This window comes from Nansenia antarctica (assembly GCF_963989245.1).
Source record: "Nansenia antarctica genome assembly, chromosome: 5".
Classification (NCBI taxonomy): Eukaryota; Metazoa; Chordata; class Actinopteri; order Argentiniformes; family Microstomatidae; genus Nansenia; species Nansenia antarctica.
The window spans coordinates 210,388-229,340 of NC_137690.1; the positions used below are offsets into that span (position 1 = coordinate 210,388).

General features: G+C 47.9%; 1 protein-coding gene across 1 annotated transcript in view; it reads right to left on the reverse strand.

The window, feature by feature from the left end:
* The window catches only part of pomt1 (protein-O-mannosyltransferase 1), a 29,240-nt gene that overhangs the window by 4,154 nt on the left and 6,133 nt on the right, over positions 1 to 18,953 (reverse strand). The window contains exons 7-15 of the mRNA XM_080530793.1: positions 17,388 to 17,447; positions 15,922 to 16,015; positions 12,840 to 12,995; positions 10,654 to 10,784; positions 9,043 to 9,138; positions 8,855 to 8,947; positions 4,215 to 4,311; positions 3,691 to 3,780; positions 3,141 to 3,258 (exon numbers count right to left, since the gene is read on the reverse strand). Of these exons, the coding sequence (XP_080386919.1) occupies positions 3,141 to 3,258; positions 3,691 to 3,780; positions 4,215 to 4,311; positions 8,855 to 8,947; positions 9,043 to 9,138; positions 10,654 to 10,784; positions 12,840 to 12,995; positions 15,922 to 16,015; positions 17,388 to 17,447 (935 nt within the window). The remainder of the gene's footprint in view (positions 1 to 3,140; positions 3,259 to 3,690; positions 3,781 to 4,214; positions 4,312 to 8,854; positions 8,948 to 9,042; positions 9,139 to 10,653; positions 10,785 to 12,839; positions 12,996 to 15,921; positions 16,016 to 17,387; positions 17,448 to 18,953) is intronic.

Below are 18,953 nucleotides of genomic sequence, written 5' to 3' on the forward strand. Positions count from 1 at the left end.
GGCATTGATTGGTCTAGACTAGAGTATTATTCAACATCTACCTGTAACAAATCAGGTAATAACCATGTTTATACATGGGATGAATTAACATTAATTTGAATACATTTTTAAAAGATGAAAATGTCAATGTTAACGAGTAACTACTGTCAACATCACTCAAGTTAGGAACATTAAGCTAGCTAATGTTAACGTTAACATGGTAGCTTAGCATTGTTTTCCGCCAGCGAAATGATGGTAATGTTAATGTCCGCCATGTTGACAGTTTGTAGAGATTTGACCTGACAGTTCGACGTAAATTAATCGATTTCAAAGCCTCTATGACGTTGAAACCAGAGCAGATTTCGTATAAACGTATTTAAGAATATGTAAAGCTTCATTTATATAGCACCTTTCATACAAGAAATGCAGCTCAAAGTGCTTTACAACAGGAATATATAATATGCAGTATAAAAACAGGTAATATGTGTTTATTATTAAGCTTCGTCCATTGATGTGCTAGTGTAACATGTTTATTCCCCGTGTCTGTCTGTCAGTTGTTTTGGTTCAGTGATTGCTGATTGGTTGGCGTGGCTCGCGACTTGGGACCGTGTGTGTACGAGCCACCAACGGTAACCAACGGTAAGGTCCAAATTGCAAAGCGCTCTTCGGAAAACTGATTTATTAATTTGTAAAATGTCCAAAAGAAGAAACCAATGATAATATTGTGTTAGAAAGGTAATTCGGAAACTGTTAGAGATGTTAGAGAACTTTATATATTATATATTTTTGATGTTAATCGTCGAATTGAATGTTAAGCTGGCAACAGTATGTTAGCCAGCTAATACCTCCCAGCAGGCTCTGACTGCTACTGCCGGACGTGACGTCTGCATGTTGTTTTGATTGACAGGTACATTGTTATGATGATATGTTGTGTATTATAGAATGAGAGTTGTGGATGTGAGCCAGTCTGTATGACGTCACCAACGATGCTGCCTGCTTTGATTGACAGGTCCAGAATAAACAGTGTGTCTGCCTGGGAGAAGTCTGTTACCATGGTAACACAAGGCCAGGAGAAGTCTGTTACCATGGTAACACAAGGCCAGGAGAAGTCTGTTACCATGGTAACACAAGGCCAGGAGAAGTCTGTTACCATGGTGACGTGGCCGGGCCTCTGGGTGGTTGTGATCAGGTCAGTGGAGAAACAGCGCGATTTGAACTGCTATTCTATATTCAGCCACTAGAGGGCAGCTACATGTAATGAGCAGTAAAGAATATACTGGGTGAAATACTGATTATATGTGATATGTTAAATGTAACGTGGAGGCTAATTTGATTTGATATGCACAACATATTTCATTGAAATCATTAATAATATTTGGTGTTGTATTATTATAAACTGTTAAGATTGCTATTGCAATTGAGGGTGCATTTAATCAAAGAGGAACTTTTGATTGCAAGTATAATTTTTTTCTTTTTGGTTACACAGTATTCCCTACATTTACTGTCATTAACACTAGAACAGCCGTGGGTGGGGTCATTAACACTAGAACAGCCGTGGGTGGGGTCATTAACACTAGAACAGCCGTGGGTGGGGTCATTAACACTAGAACAGCCCTGGGTGGGGTCATTAACACTAGAACAGCCCTGGATGGGGTCATTAACACTAGAACAGCCATGGGTGGGGTCATTAACACTAGAACAGCCATGGGTGGGGTCATTAACACTAGAACAGCCGTGGGTGGGGTCATTAACACTAGAACAGCCATGGGTGGGGTCATTAACACTAGAACAGCCATGGGTGGGGTCATTAACACTAGAACAGCCATGGGTGGGGTCATTAACACTAGAACAGCCATGGGTGGGGTCATTAACACTAGAACAGCCATGGGTGGGGTCATTAACACTAGAACAGCCATGGGTGGGGTCATTAACACTAGAACAGCCCTGGGTGGGGTCATTAACACTAGAACAGCCATGGGTGGGGTCATTAACACTAGAACAGCCATGGGTGGGGTCATTAACACTAGAACAGCCATGGGTGGGGTCATTAACACTAGAACAGCCATGAGGGGTCATTAACACTAGAACAGCCGTGGGTGGGGTCATTAACACTAGAACAGCCATGGGTGGGGTCATTAACACTAGAACAGCCATGAGGGGTCATTAACACTAGAACAGCCATGGGTGGGGTCATTAACACTAGAACAGCCGTGGGTGGGGTCATTAACACTAGAACAGCCATGGGTGGGGTCATTAACACTAGAACAGCCGTGGGTGGGGTCATTAACACTAGAACAGCCGTGGGTGGGGTCATTAACACTAGAACAGCCATGGGTGGGGTCATTAACACTAGAACAGCCATGGGTGGGGTCATTAACACTAGAACAGTCGTGGGTGGGGTCATTAACACTAGAACAGCCATGAGGGGTCATTAACACTAGAACAGCCATGAGGGGTCATTAACACTAGAACAGCCGTGGGTGGGGTCATTAACACTAGAACAGCCGTGGGTGGGGTCATTAACACTAGAACAGCCAAATTAGCCGGGTACATCCATCCAGCAAGCACAACAATATACCGCAATGTATTTTGAACACTAAATATCTTCCAATGATCTAGAAAATATTATGAGAGATTAGCAAGTAACAATTCATATGTGGATCTGGATTCGAGTGTTGGCTACAGCACATGGGCTGCGGAACGCCTTGAGGTTGGGTAGGGCCGAACCTCAAATCCGAACCCCCCCCCGCCCCCCCTCCCCGTAGACACACACACACACACACCGCATCTAGACCCTGCCGTGGGATCTATTTTGTGTAAGGAGGTTCAATATTTGGCTACTGACGTTAACACACAAACATTCATACATCAGCGGCTAGGTACTGGCTGATACACAAGAAACATGATAAAACAGGTGGCAACACTAACAGCAGCGACCATAGACACTTATTACCAAAGTAGGCGATGATGATCTGAATCTGATCATAGCAAGCATAACGTTACACTCCGTGTTCATTTGCGGCAAACAACACTGTCTGAACGCCCCCATTGAGAAACGATGCAATAACGTTACATTTTGAGATAACTTACTGCATTATCGCTTCCAACTGTGTGGTGGCTGTGTGTGTGTGTGTGTCTGTGTGGTCGTCATGGTGACCTACTGCGTCCGTAGCGGTGTTCCTCCACGGTCCACCCGCCGCCCCCCGCCCCCAGGGCCTTGCTGTCCCCCACCACCTCCCTCTGCTGGAACCCCCAGGAGGGCAGGCCCGCCCCGCTCAGCTGCACACACACACACCATACATACACACACACACACCATACACACACAGAAAGTAGCATCTTAGTTATCAACAGGAGAGCTCTTCGTCACATCAAACACTGTCACACACCCGTCCGTCCGTCCGTCTCCCGTCCCCCGTCCGTCTCTCTCTGTGTCTCTGTCTGTCTGTCTGTCTGTCTGTCTGTCTGTCTGTCTGTCTCTCTCTCTCTCTCTCTCTGTCTCGTTAATTTTATTACGAGCCACGTTCTCACTTCGCATGAATTACAGTAGGCAGTGTGGCTCACATGCCTGTAATAACTCTGTATAACCAGTAGGTAATGTGCGTACGTCAAGTCAATACCTGACGTAGAGCTACGGTCGTTTCCACGGTCAAATCGACTCACGTTGAAATTGTATAAGTGTTAGGGGCTAGGGGTCAGGGGTCAGCGTACCTTCAGGACAGCGGAGGTGTTGAGGTGAACCAGACGGACCTCAGACTCGATGGTCCTCCACGCCGCTCCTGGCTCCGCCCCCACCACATCCTACACACACACGCCTGTTACAAGTCTGTTAGAAGTGTAGTGTGTGTGTGTGGAAGTGTAGTGTGTGGGTGTGTGTGTGTGTGTGGAAGTGTAGTGTGTGTGTGGAAGTGTAGTGTGTGTGTGTGTGTGTGGAAGTGTAGTGTGTGTGTGTGGACGTGTAGTGTGTGTGTGTGGAAGTGTAGTGTGTGTGTGTGTGTGTGTGTGTGTGTGTGGAAGTGTAGTGTGTGTGTGTGGAAGTGTAGTGTGTGTGTGTAGTGTGTGTGTGTGGAAGTGTAGTGTGTGTGTGTGGAAGTGTAGTGTGTGTGTGTAGTGTGTGTGTGTGTGGAAGTGTAGTGTGTGTGTGTGGAAGTGTAGTGTGTGTGTGTGTGTGTGTGGAAGTGTAGTGTGTGTGTGTGTGTGGAAGTGTAGTGTGTGTGTGTGTGTGTGTGTCTCACCACTCTCCACAGGGTCTGGGCGGGCATGGACACGTTGAAGTCGATGTACCCAGAAACCTCCTGGGCGTGGGGGCTCACAGGAGCGGCCACATCGTGCCTATGACATCACACAGGTTAGACCCCGCCCACAACCCTCAACACAAGTTAGACCCCGCCCACAACCCTCAACACAGGTTAGACTCCGCCCACAACCCTCAACACAGGTTAGACTCCGCCCACAACCCTCAACACAGGTTAGACTCCGCCCACAACCCTCAACACCACTATGACATCACACAGGTTAGACTCCGCCCACAACCCTCAACACCACTATGACAGCACACAGGTTAGACTCCGCCCACAACCCTCAACACAGGTTTCACCCCACAACCCTCAACACCAGGCTAGGGGGAAGGCTATGTGGAGGGGACCCGAGAGCAGGCGGATGACCTGAACTGCTTCTTTAACAGGTTTGACCAACCATCCCCCTGTCACCCCCCACAGCCCCCGACCCTCTCCTCCCCTCTCCAATGTACCGCACCCCTGGCAACAGTAGCCCCCACTCCCCCTGACCCCCTCACACCCCAGCAGCAATTGCCTCCCCTTACCAACACCAGGAGCCAGGGAGCATGCTTCACACCTGGAGACACCGGTACTCACAGCTTTATAACATCTGAGCAGGTGAGAAGGCAGCTCTCCAGGGTGAATGTGAACAAGTCCAGAGGTCCAGACAACATCAACCCCAGGGTTCTGAAGGTGTGTGCTGGAGAGCTGGCGGACACATTCCAACATCTCTTCAGTCTATCTCTAAGACTGAGGAGGGTGCCACAGCTCTGGAAGACCTCTTGCATCGTCCCAGTGCCAAAGAAGGGACGGCCCAGCACCCCAAACGACTACAGACCTGTCGCCCTGACACCACAGGTCATGAAGATCCTGGAGAGGCTAGTGCTGCAACACCTTAAGCCCCAGGTGAAGGACTTCCTGGACCCCCGGCAGTTTGCATACCAGGAGAGCATTGGGGTGGAGGATGCCATCATTTACATGCTGCACAGGGCCTACACACACCTGGAGAGGCCACAGAGCATGGTGAGGACCATGTTCTTCGACTTCTCCAGTGCATTTAACACCATCAAGCCATCACTGCTGGCTGACAAACTAGCAGTGATGTGTGTGGAGGACTCCCTGACGGCTTGGATCCACAACTACCTCACAGACAGGCGTCAGTATGTGAGACTGCAGGGCTGTCAGTCTGAGGTGGTGGTGTGCAACACCGGTGCCCCCCAGGGAACTGTTCTGTCACCCTTTCTCTTCACCCTCTATACCTCCGACTTCCAGTTTAGCTCCGACCAGTGCCACCTGCAGAAGTTTTCTGACGACTCCTCTATCGTCGGTTACATCACAGACGACAGGGATGAGGAGTACAGGGCCCTGGTGGAGAGCTTTGTGCAGTGGTGCGACACCAACTACATTTTGCTTAACACCAGCAAAACAAAGGAGTTGGTGGTGGATTTTAGGAGGAAGAGAAGGACCCCAGCCCCCATCACCATCAAGGGGGTGGAAGTCGAAAGGGTGGACTCCTACAGGTACCTGGGAGTACAAATGAATAACAAACTGGACTGGACTGACAACACCGAGGCTCTTCTCAGGAAAGGGCAGAGCAGACTGTTTTTCCTGAGAAGGCTGAGGTCTTTCGGCGTCTGCAACAAGCTGCTGCGAATGTTTTATCAGTCGGTGGTTGCCAGCGTTCTGTTCTTCGCCGTGGCCTGCTGGGGTGGAAACATCTGTGCCAGGGATGCTGCGAAGCTAAACAAACTGGTGAAGAAGGCCAGCTCTGTGGTGGGGACCGGGCTGGACAGCCTAGAGGTGGTGGCAGAACAGAGGATGGGGAAAAAACTGGCGGCCATGCTGGCCAATCCCTCCCACCCGATGTACTGCGAGCTGGCGGGGATGAGGAGCAAGTTCAGCCACAGATTTGTTCTCCCCCGTCAAAGTACAAAAATATTTGGACAGTCCTTTGTTCCAGCTGCACTCCGACTCTACAACCAGGCCCTGCAGGGTGGGGGAGACCTGGAGCTGGAACTTTGGAACTTGGAACTTTTTACTTATTGAGCCTGCACTGTTTTATCTATGTATTTATTGAATGTTTTCTGTCTGCCCTAACTAAGCTGTTTGACAACAAAATGTCCCCATTGGGGACAATAAAGGTTTTCATCATCATCATCTATGCCAGGGGTCGGCAACCTTAAATGTTGAAAGAGCCATATTGGACCAAAAAACAAAAAAACGAATCTGTCTGGAGCCGCAAAAAATGTAAAGCCTTATATACAGGGGTGCACACAACTGGTGCGCCAGTGTGCATGCGTCGCCAAAATGCATGCTGCGCGGCAGATCAGCTGCATGAACGCGCTCTGGCGCACCAACAGCTGGAAGCGCTGGGAGAGGAATTTACTTCCTCAAAATCCAGCTGCTGACTGCTGCATCACTGAGGCACCCGACGAGCCGTCAAAATGTCCAAGAAGCAAGCCCCACTAAGTAACTATTTGCCGTCCCCTCAGCCGAAGGCCCGACGAGTAATCCATCACAACAGTCGACCGACGACGACCACGGCGACTCCCCTCACGAAAACATTCGGAAAGTATCGTAACTCGTACTTTCATTCCGCGTATCGCGTATCGCACGGTTATCACGCCGCCACGTGAAAATTCAGCCCCAAACGACTCGTCGCTAAAAGGAAAAACAACACCAAGGGACTTCACGTTTCTTTTCTCTGAAGCTTTCAAACGTTCAGACGTTTGTTTTACAGCTTCATTATCGCACCTAGACCCCTGACCCAGGGAATATGGTTGGGAATTCTATTAGAAAAAAGAAAAAAAAAAGACTTTGTTGCACAATCAAAATAATGAGCTATTTAAAGTGATAGCCTACAACATCCTCTACCATGGTTGAAATTGAGGACAGTGATAACAGCAGTCAAGAGAGCAGTGATGATGATGATTAAGCTTGTAGCATAAATAAATGCTTAGTCTGTAACTTTTTGTTGAAAAGTTGATTTCAGTGTTTACAGAACAGATCAGTGCTTTAAGAGATGTCCGTTTATTTCAGTGTGTTTAATGAACAGACATTCAGTTAGTGCTTAAAGAGATGTCAGTTGATGTCATTGTATTTAAAGGAGTCTGACAGACTTTCATGCTTAAAGAGCAGTCATTTGATTTTGCATTTGTTTCTTTTGTTTTGCACACAATCATTTGTTCGTTCATCTTTATTTATGAATACATGTCGTTTTGCTAATATAAGTTATCCATGTATCCCTTTTTTATCCATCCTGTGGGACGGGTCGCATCCCTAGGTGCTCCTCTGAGCACTGGCCCCAAAAAGTTATGTGCACCCCTGCTTATATAAGCCTTATAATGAAGGCAACACATGCTGTAAGTGTCTATATATTAGCCTACTATCAAAATAGTAGGCTACAAATACATAAGCCTTAGCACATATGCATACAACCGAATGCAAACGTATTGTGCTTTACAAAAGTGAAACACTAGGATAGCGTAAAGGGGGTCTGGGGGGTTCCCCCCAAACATTTTTTTAACAGAGTAGATGCAATTTCGTGTATTCTGGTGCCTTTTAACAAGTGGGTTGGTACTTTTATCTGGCTATACTAGCCTGAGAAAAAATATGGATAAGTTTGTAATTTCATCCGGAGGAAGTGAGCAAACCAAGAGATCGTGAGCCAAAAAATAGACAAATCTACAGACTGTAGACTACAGTACCAAATGAAAACTAGCCTCCCTCGTCCTCTTTTCACTATTTTAAGTTAAACCCTCTCAGACCCACAGGAACGCCGGCGCTCCCAAATATCATACCTTCTTTAGAAGTTCATAATTCGGAAACGGTTTGAGCTAAAGACAAGCCGCTTTTTGCATTTAAAAGTAGGCAAATAGCGCTCACCGGGAAGCTCCCGTTCATCGATGTGTGTCGCCGATGTCCGTCTATAAATCTAGCCACAAAGTTGTAGACAATGTGGATAGTTTCTTGCTTTGCCTGCCGCAGTACTTCGTCAATCCCTGTGGATATAGGTCTACTCTTGAAAAAAACCTGGCACATCCAGTCTCATGTTGGGTCCAGTCAAAATACTAGTCATGTGCCAACATATCCGAATCCTATTGGCCCTCGTACAACATTACAGAGTAAGCAGGGAGTTGGAGTTCAAGGAGAGACACCGCGGCAACGTAAAAAATAAATAATCGTTGTTAATTTCCATTTGTGGTCAAAGCCACAGGGAGCCACTGAAGATGGGCAAAAGAGCCGCATGCGGCTCCGGAGCCGCGGGTTGCCGACCCCTGTGCTATGCTAAAGGCTATGCTAAAGGAGGCTATGCTAAAGGCCAGGCTAAAGGAGGCTAGGGTAAAGGAGGCTAAGGCTAGGTGCAGCAGGGTAAAGGAGGCTAAGGCTAGGTGCAGCAGGGTAAAGGAGGCTAAGGCTAGGTGCAGCAGGGTAAAGGAGGCTAAGGCTAGGTGCAGCAGGGTAAAGGAGGCTAAGGCTAGGTGCAGCAGGGTAAAGGAGGCTAAGGCTAGGTGCAGCAGGGTAAAGGAGGCTAAGGCTAGGTGCAGCAGGGTAAAGGAGGCTAAGGCTAGGTGCAGCAGGGTAAAAAAGGTCAGTACGTGTTGAGGAAGCGTGACGTCATCCCATGAAGCAGCTGGACGATGTCACCATGGCGAACAGGGCGGGGCGGACTGCTCACAACCACATCCTGTCTGGAGATCAACAACATCAGCAACATCAACATCATCATCATCATCATCATCAACATCATCAACAGCAGGAGGAGGGTTAGGGTTACCATGGTTACCTGTTGGGGTCTTTGACGATCCACCAGTTGTTGACGTCTTTGAACGGGTAACATGTGACCTGCTGCTGGTGGGAGGAGCCTCGGCCGCCCTCGTACCTGTCATCACGGCAACAACACACCCGTCAACCCTCATCCCTGTCACCATGGCAACAACACACACCAGGGGTAGGGTTCAGTTAGGGTTAGGGTAGGGTTCAGTTAGGGTTAGGCATTATGAGCCAGAGCACAGATGAGTGTTCCTGCTACGACTATGACAGATGATTCACTTCCTCAGACTAACTGGTTTGCTGTCAGTCACTTTGGAACAAGGCGTCTAAATGTCAATCATGTCCCCAGGTGACCTGATCAACTTGTTTCCATGATACAAGGAATGTCCCTACCTGATGCATACCTGTCACCATGACAACGCCAGACACCTATCCTGTTCATGCTGACTGCCGTGGTTCCCAGAGATCCCCTAGGCCTCTGGGGAAAGGTCATGACCTTTGCGTGCAAAAGGATTTGAGGCCCAACTGGCGTTGTCATGGTGACAGGTATGCATCAGGTAGGGACATTCCTCGGATCAGGTCACCTGGGGACATGATTGACATTTAGACGCTTTGTTCCAAAGTGACTGACAGCAAACCAGTTAGTCTGAGGAAGTGAATCATCTGTCATAGTCGTAGCAGGAACACTCATCTGTGCTCAGGCTCATAATGCCTAACCCTAACTTAACCAGTGTTTCCTCTACATGCATTTCATCGTGGCGGTCCGCCACCATGGAATTTCCTCCGCCACCATGCAGATTTCTCAACCAAAAAAAAAAAAAAATTTAGGCCGCTTTTCAGACCTTCACAGCGCTAGACACACCCACAAGCGCGAAGCGACGCGCTTGCAAAACTGTTTTGTGATTCCTCATTTAAATTACGTTGTACCTGTTACAATGACAATAAAGATCATTCATCTTCATCAAGATGAGAGATGGAGCGATCCGCTCACACAGCTGTCCCGCATCCGCTAATCAGCGCAGCACCGAACCGCCGGGCTCGTTGAGCGGATGCGAGGCAGCTGTGCCCGGGACCGGCCACTTCACATAAAGGAAGGAAGGAAGGAAGGAAGGAAAGAAAGAAAGCCGTGCACAAACGAGAGCTAAGTCAGACCGGGACGCTGCCAGTATGTGTGAGAGCCGGACTGCCGGCGTGAACATTTGAACCGTGTCATTTTATTTAATGGACCATTTCGTTGTCTGGTACCTGTACTGTAGCAATGACAAATAAAGTCCATTCCATTCCATTCCAGAGAGGGACGGACGGACGGACTACCCTTGTTTTTAATTTACAGGAAAACATTTTATTTTCGAGTTTTGGCTGAAATGACGTCGTTGTTTTGAGCGCGCGTGCGCGTTTCATGCGCGTGCACGCGAAAAAATCGGTCAGCACTACCCGCCACCATGGTAAAAATTCCTGGAGGAAACACTGTTAACCCTAACCTAACCCTAACTGAACCCTAACCTAACCCTAACCCTGTGTTAACAACACTCTATATATCTCTCTATAGATGGTGACTGGCCTTTAGTCTCTGGCCTGTCTGCCTGTGACCCCTGGAGGAGTTGGACGGTTGGGGGGGGCTCACCTGATTGGGTAGTTGACCTTGTGGGAGTGGAGCCAGCAGGGGAGGGGCTGGCCGGAGGCAGAGCGGAGCGTCACCTGGGATCCAAACGCCACCAGGGAGGGCTGACCCTGTACGATGCTGGAGAGACCCCCCTACACACACACACACACACACACACACACACACACACACACACACACACCATACACACCATACACACACACACACACACACACACACACCATACACACACACACACACACACACCATACACACACACCATACACACACACACACACACACACACACACACACACCATACACACCATACACACCATACACACACACACACACACACACACCATACACACACACACACACACCATACACACCATACACACACACACACACACACCATACACACACACACACACACACACCATACACACACACACACACACACACCATACACACACACACACCATACACACCATACACACACACACACACACCATACACACACACACACACACCATACACACACACACACACACACACACACACACCATACACACACACACACACACACACCATACACACACACACACACACACACCATACACACACACACACACACACACACACACACACACACACACACACACACACACACCATACACACACCTCAGAGGGATGACCCTGAATGTTTGAATGTTGTTGTGTCTCTCTGTGTGTGTGTGTGTGTCAGGCACGTGCCGTGAGCTTTTAGATTGGGTAAGCATAAGATATAGAAATACACGTAATTACACATACACGCTATCAGTGAACGCAGTTTCAAGGAAATGCAATTTTGGTGCCCTAGAACCCGCTAATAAACTGTAGTGTCACTTGGTGATCAGATTACCAAAAAAAAAAACAGTTGCCAGTTTCGACTATATCAGGGGTGCTCATTGTTCAAAGATCTTTTCAAGTAGCCAACCTACTGAAATCTACAAGTCCAGTTTCAACATCGCACACGCACAACACAGACACACACCGTTTCCATCCTCCATAGTAAACTCACAACACACTTTCTTTTCACACTTTGTCACACAGGCACTTGACATCACATCACAGACCCTCCCTCTCAAAGTACTCAAACCATATAAACAAGCACAGATCGCCACCAGCCTCGCGAATCATATACATCATATAAACCGCTCATACCAGGCTTGCTGTAGCCGCTGGCGACTCTCCCTTTCTGAGTGTGAACATCGGTGAGCGGGCGGCCGGGCGGCCTTTAGCCAGTAGTTGTGTTTTTCCAGTCCAGTCCAGTCTACGAAATCCCTTTAGGTCGCTGACAGTAATGTCCATATTCACAAAATCAAGCAAGTTATCCTTATTTATTATTATTATTTAGATCGTTTGAGCTACCTGGCATAAGCTATTCTGCCGGGCGAGAGGTGAAATGTTAAGTGAACTTGAAAGTGATAAGAGCCAATCAGTAGCTCTTATCGGAATGAAAGACCTACTCTGATTGGCTGTAAGCATGCTTCCCCTGGTCACATTAAACAGCGGGCTGAGGCATCGGAAAAAAATAAAAAAGACATTTTCACGCATTCGAATGTACGCGAGGGAAAGCAGAGAGAGGAGTGCTTATATGCACAGCAGAGTAGGGAGTGCTTCACTCCTGCAGGTGGCGCTAAAAATGCAACGTCAAAATGAATGACTCCTGCTGCCCTGGGACCTAAAATACGACTCTTTTAATGAAAACAAACAAACGGTTACATGCACTTTTATTTTAATATTTTCACGGTCCTTTTTTTTTTCCCGTTGGGTAAGCACTGCTTACTCTGCTTATATGGACGGCACGTCCCTGGTGTGTGTGTGTGTATATATAGTGTGTGTATATAGTGTGTGTGTATATATATATATATATATGTGTGTGTGTGTATACAGTGTGTGTGTGTGGTGAGTGTGTGTGTGTATATAGTGTGTGTGAGTGTGTATATAGTGTGTGTATAGTGTGTGTATAGTGTGTGTGTGTGTGTGTGTGTGTGTGTGTATAGTGTGTGTATAGTGTGTGTGTGTGTGTGTATAGTGTGTGTGTGTGTGTGTGTGTGTGTGTGTGTATAGTGTGTGGGTGTGTGTATAGTGTGTGTGTGTGTATAGTGTGTGTATAGTGTGTGTATAGTGTGTGTGTATAGTGTGTGTGTGTGTGTGTGTACCTTCAGGCTGGCCTGGAAGCCTGGGGTCATCATGTGGTCGTGGGGGCCGGAGTGTGTGAGGAGGCTCAGGTGGGCGTAGAAGAAGGAGACGTAGAGGAGGGGGGGGAGGAGCAGCAGACAGCCCAGCCTGGAGACCAGCTGACCCACCACCGCCCTCTGGAGGGAGGGAGGGAGGGGCAGGTCACACATCAGCACCAAGGTTCACCAGACAGCACCGAGGTTCACCAGACAGCACCAAGGTTCACCAGACAGCACCAAGGTTCACCAGACAGCACCAAGGTTCACCAGACAGCATGAGGAGACTCTAACCCTACATGAGGAGACTCTAACCCTACATGAGGAGACTCTAACCCTACATGAGGAGACTCTAACCCTACATGAGGAGACTCTAACCCTACATGAGGAGACTCTAACCCTACATGAGGAGACTAACCCTACATGAGGAGACTCTAACCCTACATGAGGAGACTCTAACCCTACATGAGGAGACTAACCCTACATGAGGAGACTCTAACCCTACATGAGGAGACTCTAACCCTACATGAGGAGACTCTAACCCTACATGAGGAGACTAACCCTACATGAGGAGACCCTAACCCTACATGAGGAGACTCTAACCCTACATGAGGAGACTAACCCTACATGAGGAGACTCTAACCCTACATGAGGAGACTCTAACCCTACATGCGGAGACTAACCCTACATGAGGAGACTCTAACCCTACATGAGGAGGAGACTCTAACCCTACATGAGGAGACCCTAACCCTACATGAGGAGACTCTAACCCTACATGAGGAGGCCCTAACCCTACATGAGGAGACTCTAACCCTACATGAGGAGACCCTAACCCTACATGAGGAGACCCTAACCCTACATGAGGAGACTCTAACCCTACATGAGGAGACTCTAACCCTACATGAGGAGACTCTAACCCTACATGAGGAGACTCTAACCCTACATGAGGAGGCTCTAACCCTACATGAGGAGACTCTAACCCTACATGAGGAGACTCTAACCCTACATGAGGAGACTCTAACCCTACATGAGGAGACTCTAACCCTACATGAGGAGACTCTAACCCTACATGAGGAGACTCTAACCCTACATGAGGAGACTCTAACCCTACATGAGGAGACTCTAACCCTACATGAGGAGACTCTAACCCTACATGAGGAGACTCTAACCCTACATGAGGAGACTAACCCTACATGAGGAGGCCCTAACCCTACATGAGGAGACTCTAACCCTACATGAGGAGACTCTAACCCTACATGAGGAGACCCTAACCCTACATGAGGAGACCCTAACCCTACATGAGGAGACCCTAACCCTACATGAGGAGACCCTAACCCTACATGAGGAGACTCTAACCCTACATGAGGAGACTCTAACCCTACATGAGGAGGCTCTAACCCTACATGAGGAGACTCTAACCCTACATGAGGAGACTCTAACCCTACATGAGGAGACCCTAACCCTACATGAGGAGACTCTAACCCTACATGAGGAGACTCTAACCCTACATGAGGAGACTCTAACCCTACATGAGGAGACTCTAACCCTACATGAGGAGGCTCTAACCCTACATGAGGAGACTCTAACCCTACATGAGGAGACTCTAACCATACATGAGGAGACTCTAACCCTACATGAGGAGACTCTAACCCTACATGAGGAGACTCTAACCCTACATGAGGAGACTCTAACCCTACATGAGGAGACTCTAACCCTACATGAGGAGACTCTAACCCTACATGAGGAGACTCTAACCCTACATGAGGAGACTCTAACCCTACATGAGGAGACTCTAACCCTACATGAGGAGACTCTAACCCTACATGAGGAGACTCTAACCCTACATGAGGAGACTCTAACCCTACATGAGGAGACTCTAACCCTACATGAGGAGACTCTAACCCTACATGAGGAGACTCTAACCCTACATGAGGAGGCTCTAACCCTACATGAGGAGACTCTAACCCTACATGAGGAGACTCTAACCCTACATGAGGAGACCCTAACCCTACATGAGGAGGCTCTAACCCTACATGAGGAGACTCTAACCCTACATGAGGAGGCCCTAACCCTACATGAGGAGACCCTAACCCTACATGAGGAGGCCCTAACCCTACATGAGGAGGCCCTAACCCTACATGAGGAGACTCTAACCCTACATGAGGAGACTCTAACCCTACATGAGGAGACTCTAACCCTACATGAGGAGACTCTAACCCTACATGAGGAGACTCTAACCCTACATGAGGAGACTCTAACCCTACATGAGGAGGCCCTAACCCTACATGAGGAGACTCTAACCCTACATGAGGAGACTCTAACCCTACATGAGGAGACTCTAACCCTACATGAGGAGACTCTAACCCTACATGAGGAGACCCTAACCCTACATGAGGAGACTCTAACCCTACATGAGGAGACTCTAACCCTACATGAGGAGACTCTAACCCTACATGAGGAGACTCTAACCCTACATGAGGAGACTCTAACCCTACATGAGGAGACTCTAACCCTACATGAGGAGACCCTAACCCTACATGAGGAGACTCTAACCCTACATGAGGAGGCTCTAACCCTACATGAGGAGACTCTAACCCTACATGAGGAGACTCTAACCCTACATGAGGAGACTCTAACCCTACATGAGGAGACTCTAACCCTACATGAGGAGACTCTAACCCTACATGAGGAGACTCTAACCCTACATGAGGAGACTCTAACCCTACATGAGGAGACTCTAACCCTACATGAGGAGACTAACCCTACATGAGGAGACTCTAACCCTACATGAGGAGACTCTAACCCTACATGAGGAGACTCTAACCCTACATGAGGAGACTCTAACCCTACATGAGGAGACTCTAACCCTACATGAGGAGACTCTAACCCTACATGAGGAGACTCTAACCCTACATGAGGAGACTCTAACCCTACATGAGGAGACTCTAACCCTACATGAGGAGACTCTAACCCTACATGAGGAGACTCTAACCCTACATGAGGAGACTCTAACCCTACATGAGGAGGCTCTAACCCTACATGAGGAGGGGGTTAGGCTCAGACTCACATGGCTCAGGGTCGTGTCTCCAATCAGCTTCCAGCTGTGGACAGCACACACACACAGCAGCAGGCCGTAGGTCAACACACCCATGTACTTCACCCTGGGAACACACACACACACACACACACAGCAGCAGAACATAGGTAAGCTCAACAACTCAACAACTACAGCGACACCTATTCGGTTGTTAAGTCTGCAATTTTTAAAGTTTTGCCATTTCCGGGTCCAAATAAAGAATTCCCCGCACCAGAGTACCAGTGTATTAAAGCACCAGAGTACCAGTGTATTAAAGCACCAGAGTACCAGTGTATTAAAGCACCAGAGTACCAGTGTATTAAAGCACCAGAGTACCAGTGTATTAAAGCACCAGAGTACCAGTGTACTACAGCACCAGAGTACCAGTGTACTAAAGCACCAGAGTACCAGTGTACTAAAGCACCAGAGTACCAGTGTACTAAAGCACCAGAGTACCAGTGTACTAAAGCACCAGAGTACCAGTGTACTAAAGCACCAGAGTACCAGTGTACTAAAGCACCAGAGTACCAGTGTACTAAAGCACCAGAGTACCAGTGTACTAAAGCACCAGAGTACCAGTGTACTAAAGCACAATAGTACCAGTGTACTAAAGCACCAGAGTACCAGTGTACTAAAGCACCAGAGTAACAAAGTACTAAAGCACCAGAGTACCAGTGTACTAAAGCACCAGAGTACCAGTGTACTAAAGCACCAGAGTACCAGTGTACTAAAGCACCAGAGTACCAGTGTACTAAAGCACCAGAGTACCAGTGTACTACAGCACCAGAGTACCAGTGTACTAAAGCACCAGAGCACCAGTGTACTAAAGCACCAGAGTACCAGTGTACTAAAGCACCAGAGTACCAGTGTACTAAAGCACCAGAGTAACAGTGTACTAAAGCGGTAGAATGACAGTTCAATAGTTTTTTAGACTGGGATCTATTCATACAACAAGGGACACAGCAGCACTTTCCCGTTTTTCCCATATTGTCAGCATCTTTGAGCCTCGGAAAAGCGGTATATAAATATAATTAATTATTATTATTACTGAGGCATTTTGAAGAGAGCGCCTCAGCCAACGTTGGACCCGGAAACACGTCACCACTTAACAATCGAAAAGGTCGATGATATAAGAAGCCGAGCTGTAATTACAGACCATTCGATTTATTTTCCATTATTTTATTTAGTTTTATTGAAAATGTGTTCAGAGACTGGAGATAATCTAATCTAGCCTACTTTATTTCCACAGAGAAAATGTAGCAGAAATCGAGAAAGAATCGGACCGATAATGGTATCGATAACAGCTTATCAATTCCCATCCATAGTCAACACACCCATGTACTTCACCCTGGGAACACACAGACACACACACAAACAGACACACAGACAGACACACAGACAGACAGACACACACACACGCACACAGACAGACACACACACACACACACACTTCTTACCCCACTGCACAGGCGCAAGAAACTCCAGTCAACAGCAGCCAAGCGTATTTACTTGCTGAGCTAAAGAAGAGAAGAGAGAGGAGAGGGAGAGGTGATTAGTAGTGAACACACACCCTGCCCCGCGGTGGTGTAGCGGTCTAAGCACTGGCCACTAGTGCAAGCTGCCCACCGGGGACTGGGATCGAATCCCAGCTCGCCAGACCCGGATATGGCTGGGGCACACACAGGGAGCGGTATATTGAGCGGCCGCTCCCGAGGGCGGTATAGGAATATTTCCGGACAAGGATCCGTCGCGCTACAGCGGCCCCGGGGTGCCGGAATAACGGTGCTGGGCTCGAGGAGCCAGTCAGCTAGTCTGCCTGGCGATCTCCTCTGGGGCTGCCGGCCACGGGGTCGTGCGGCGGATCCTTCGCAATAGGCAGGGGATAATTGGATGCTAGGTTGGGTTCAATTGGATACCAAATTGGGTGAAAAAGGGATAAAATCTGAAAAACAAATTTAAAAAATAAATAAATAAATAAAAAGTAGTGAACACACACCGAGCGGTAGAGTTTATGGAATGCCAGCCTCGGCGCGACGGGCCGTCGGCATAGCAACGGCATTCGAAAGACATTATTACATCAACCCCGGACACATTTTGGCAGGCGGACATAATTTGGCATGACGGCTCCTCCAGAAGAACAGGTTGTACCTGTTCAAATTTATATGCATCAGTCTGGTGCATTCTGGGAGCAACATTTACTGTAATATAAAATGGCCATGCCAACATAAAAGCTGTAGCTGACTAGTGAGCCTGCAACAACCTTAAGGTTGAACACCTGCTAGCATGCTAATGTCATGCGTAATTCGCTACGCTAATGTCACCAAGTTAGTGACTAGTTAACTAGGTAGTAAGGTTTCCAATCATAGCTAGCTAGCTTACTTCCTTATCAAATGTACATTTGTGATATAGAGGTATTCAGCAGTTAGCCCAGTTAGCCCAGTTAGCTCAGTTAGCTCAGTTAGCCCAGTTAGCTCAGTTAGCCCAGTTAGCTCAGTTAGCTCAGTTAGCTCAGTTAGCTCAGTTAGCTCAGTTAGCTCAGTTAGCTCAGTTAGCCCAGTTAGCTCAGTTAGCCCAGTTAGCTCAGTTAGCTCAGTTAGCCCAGTTAGCTCAGTTAGCTCAGTTAGCCCAGTTAGCTCAGTTAGCTCAGTTAGCCCAGTTAGCTCAGTTAGCTCAGTTAGCTCAGTTAGCCCAGTTAGCTCAGTTAGCTCAGTTAGCCCAGTTAGCTCAGTTAGCTCAGTTAGCCCAGTTAGCTCAGTTAGCTCAGTTAGCCCAGTTAGCTCAGTTAGCTCAGTTAGCCCAGTTAGCTCAGTTAGCTCAGTTAGCCCAGTTAGCTCAGTTAGCTCAGTTAGCTCAGTTAGCTCAGTTAGCTCAGTTAGCTCAGTTAGCTCAGTTAGCCCAGTTAGCTCAGTTAGCTCAGTTAGCCCACGACGCATCTTAAGTTACCAGATCCTGTCGGGAAACCGAAGAGATTTGAAATGTTTCAGAACGTTACGAACTGCAGAATGGTCAGAGGTCAGATGTCA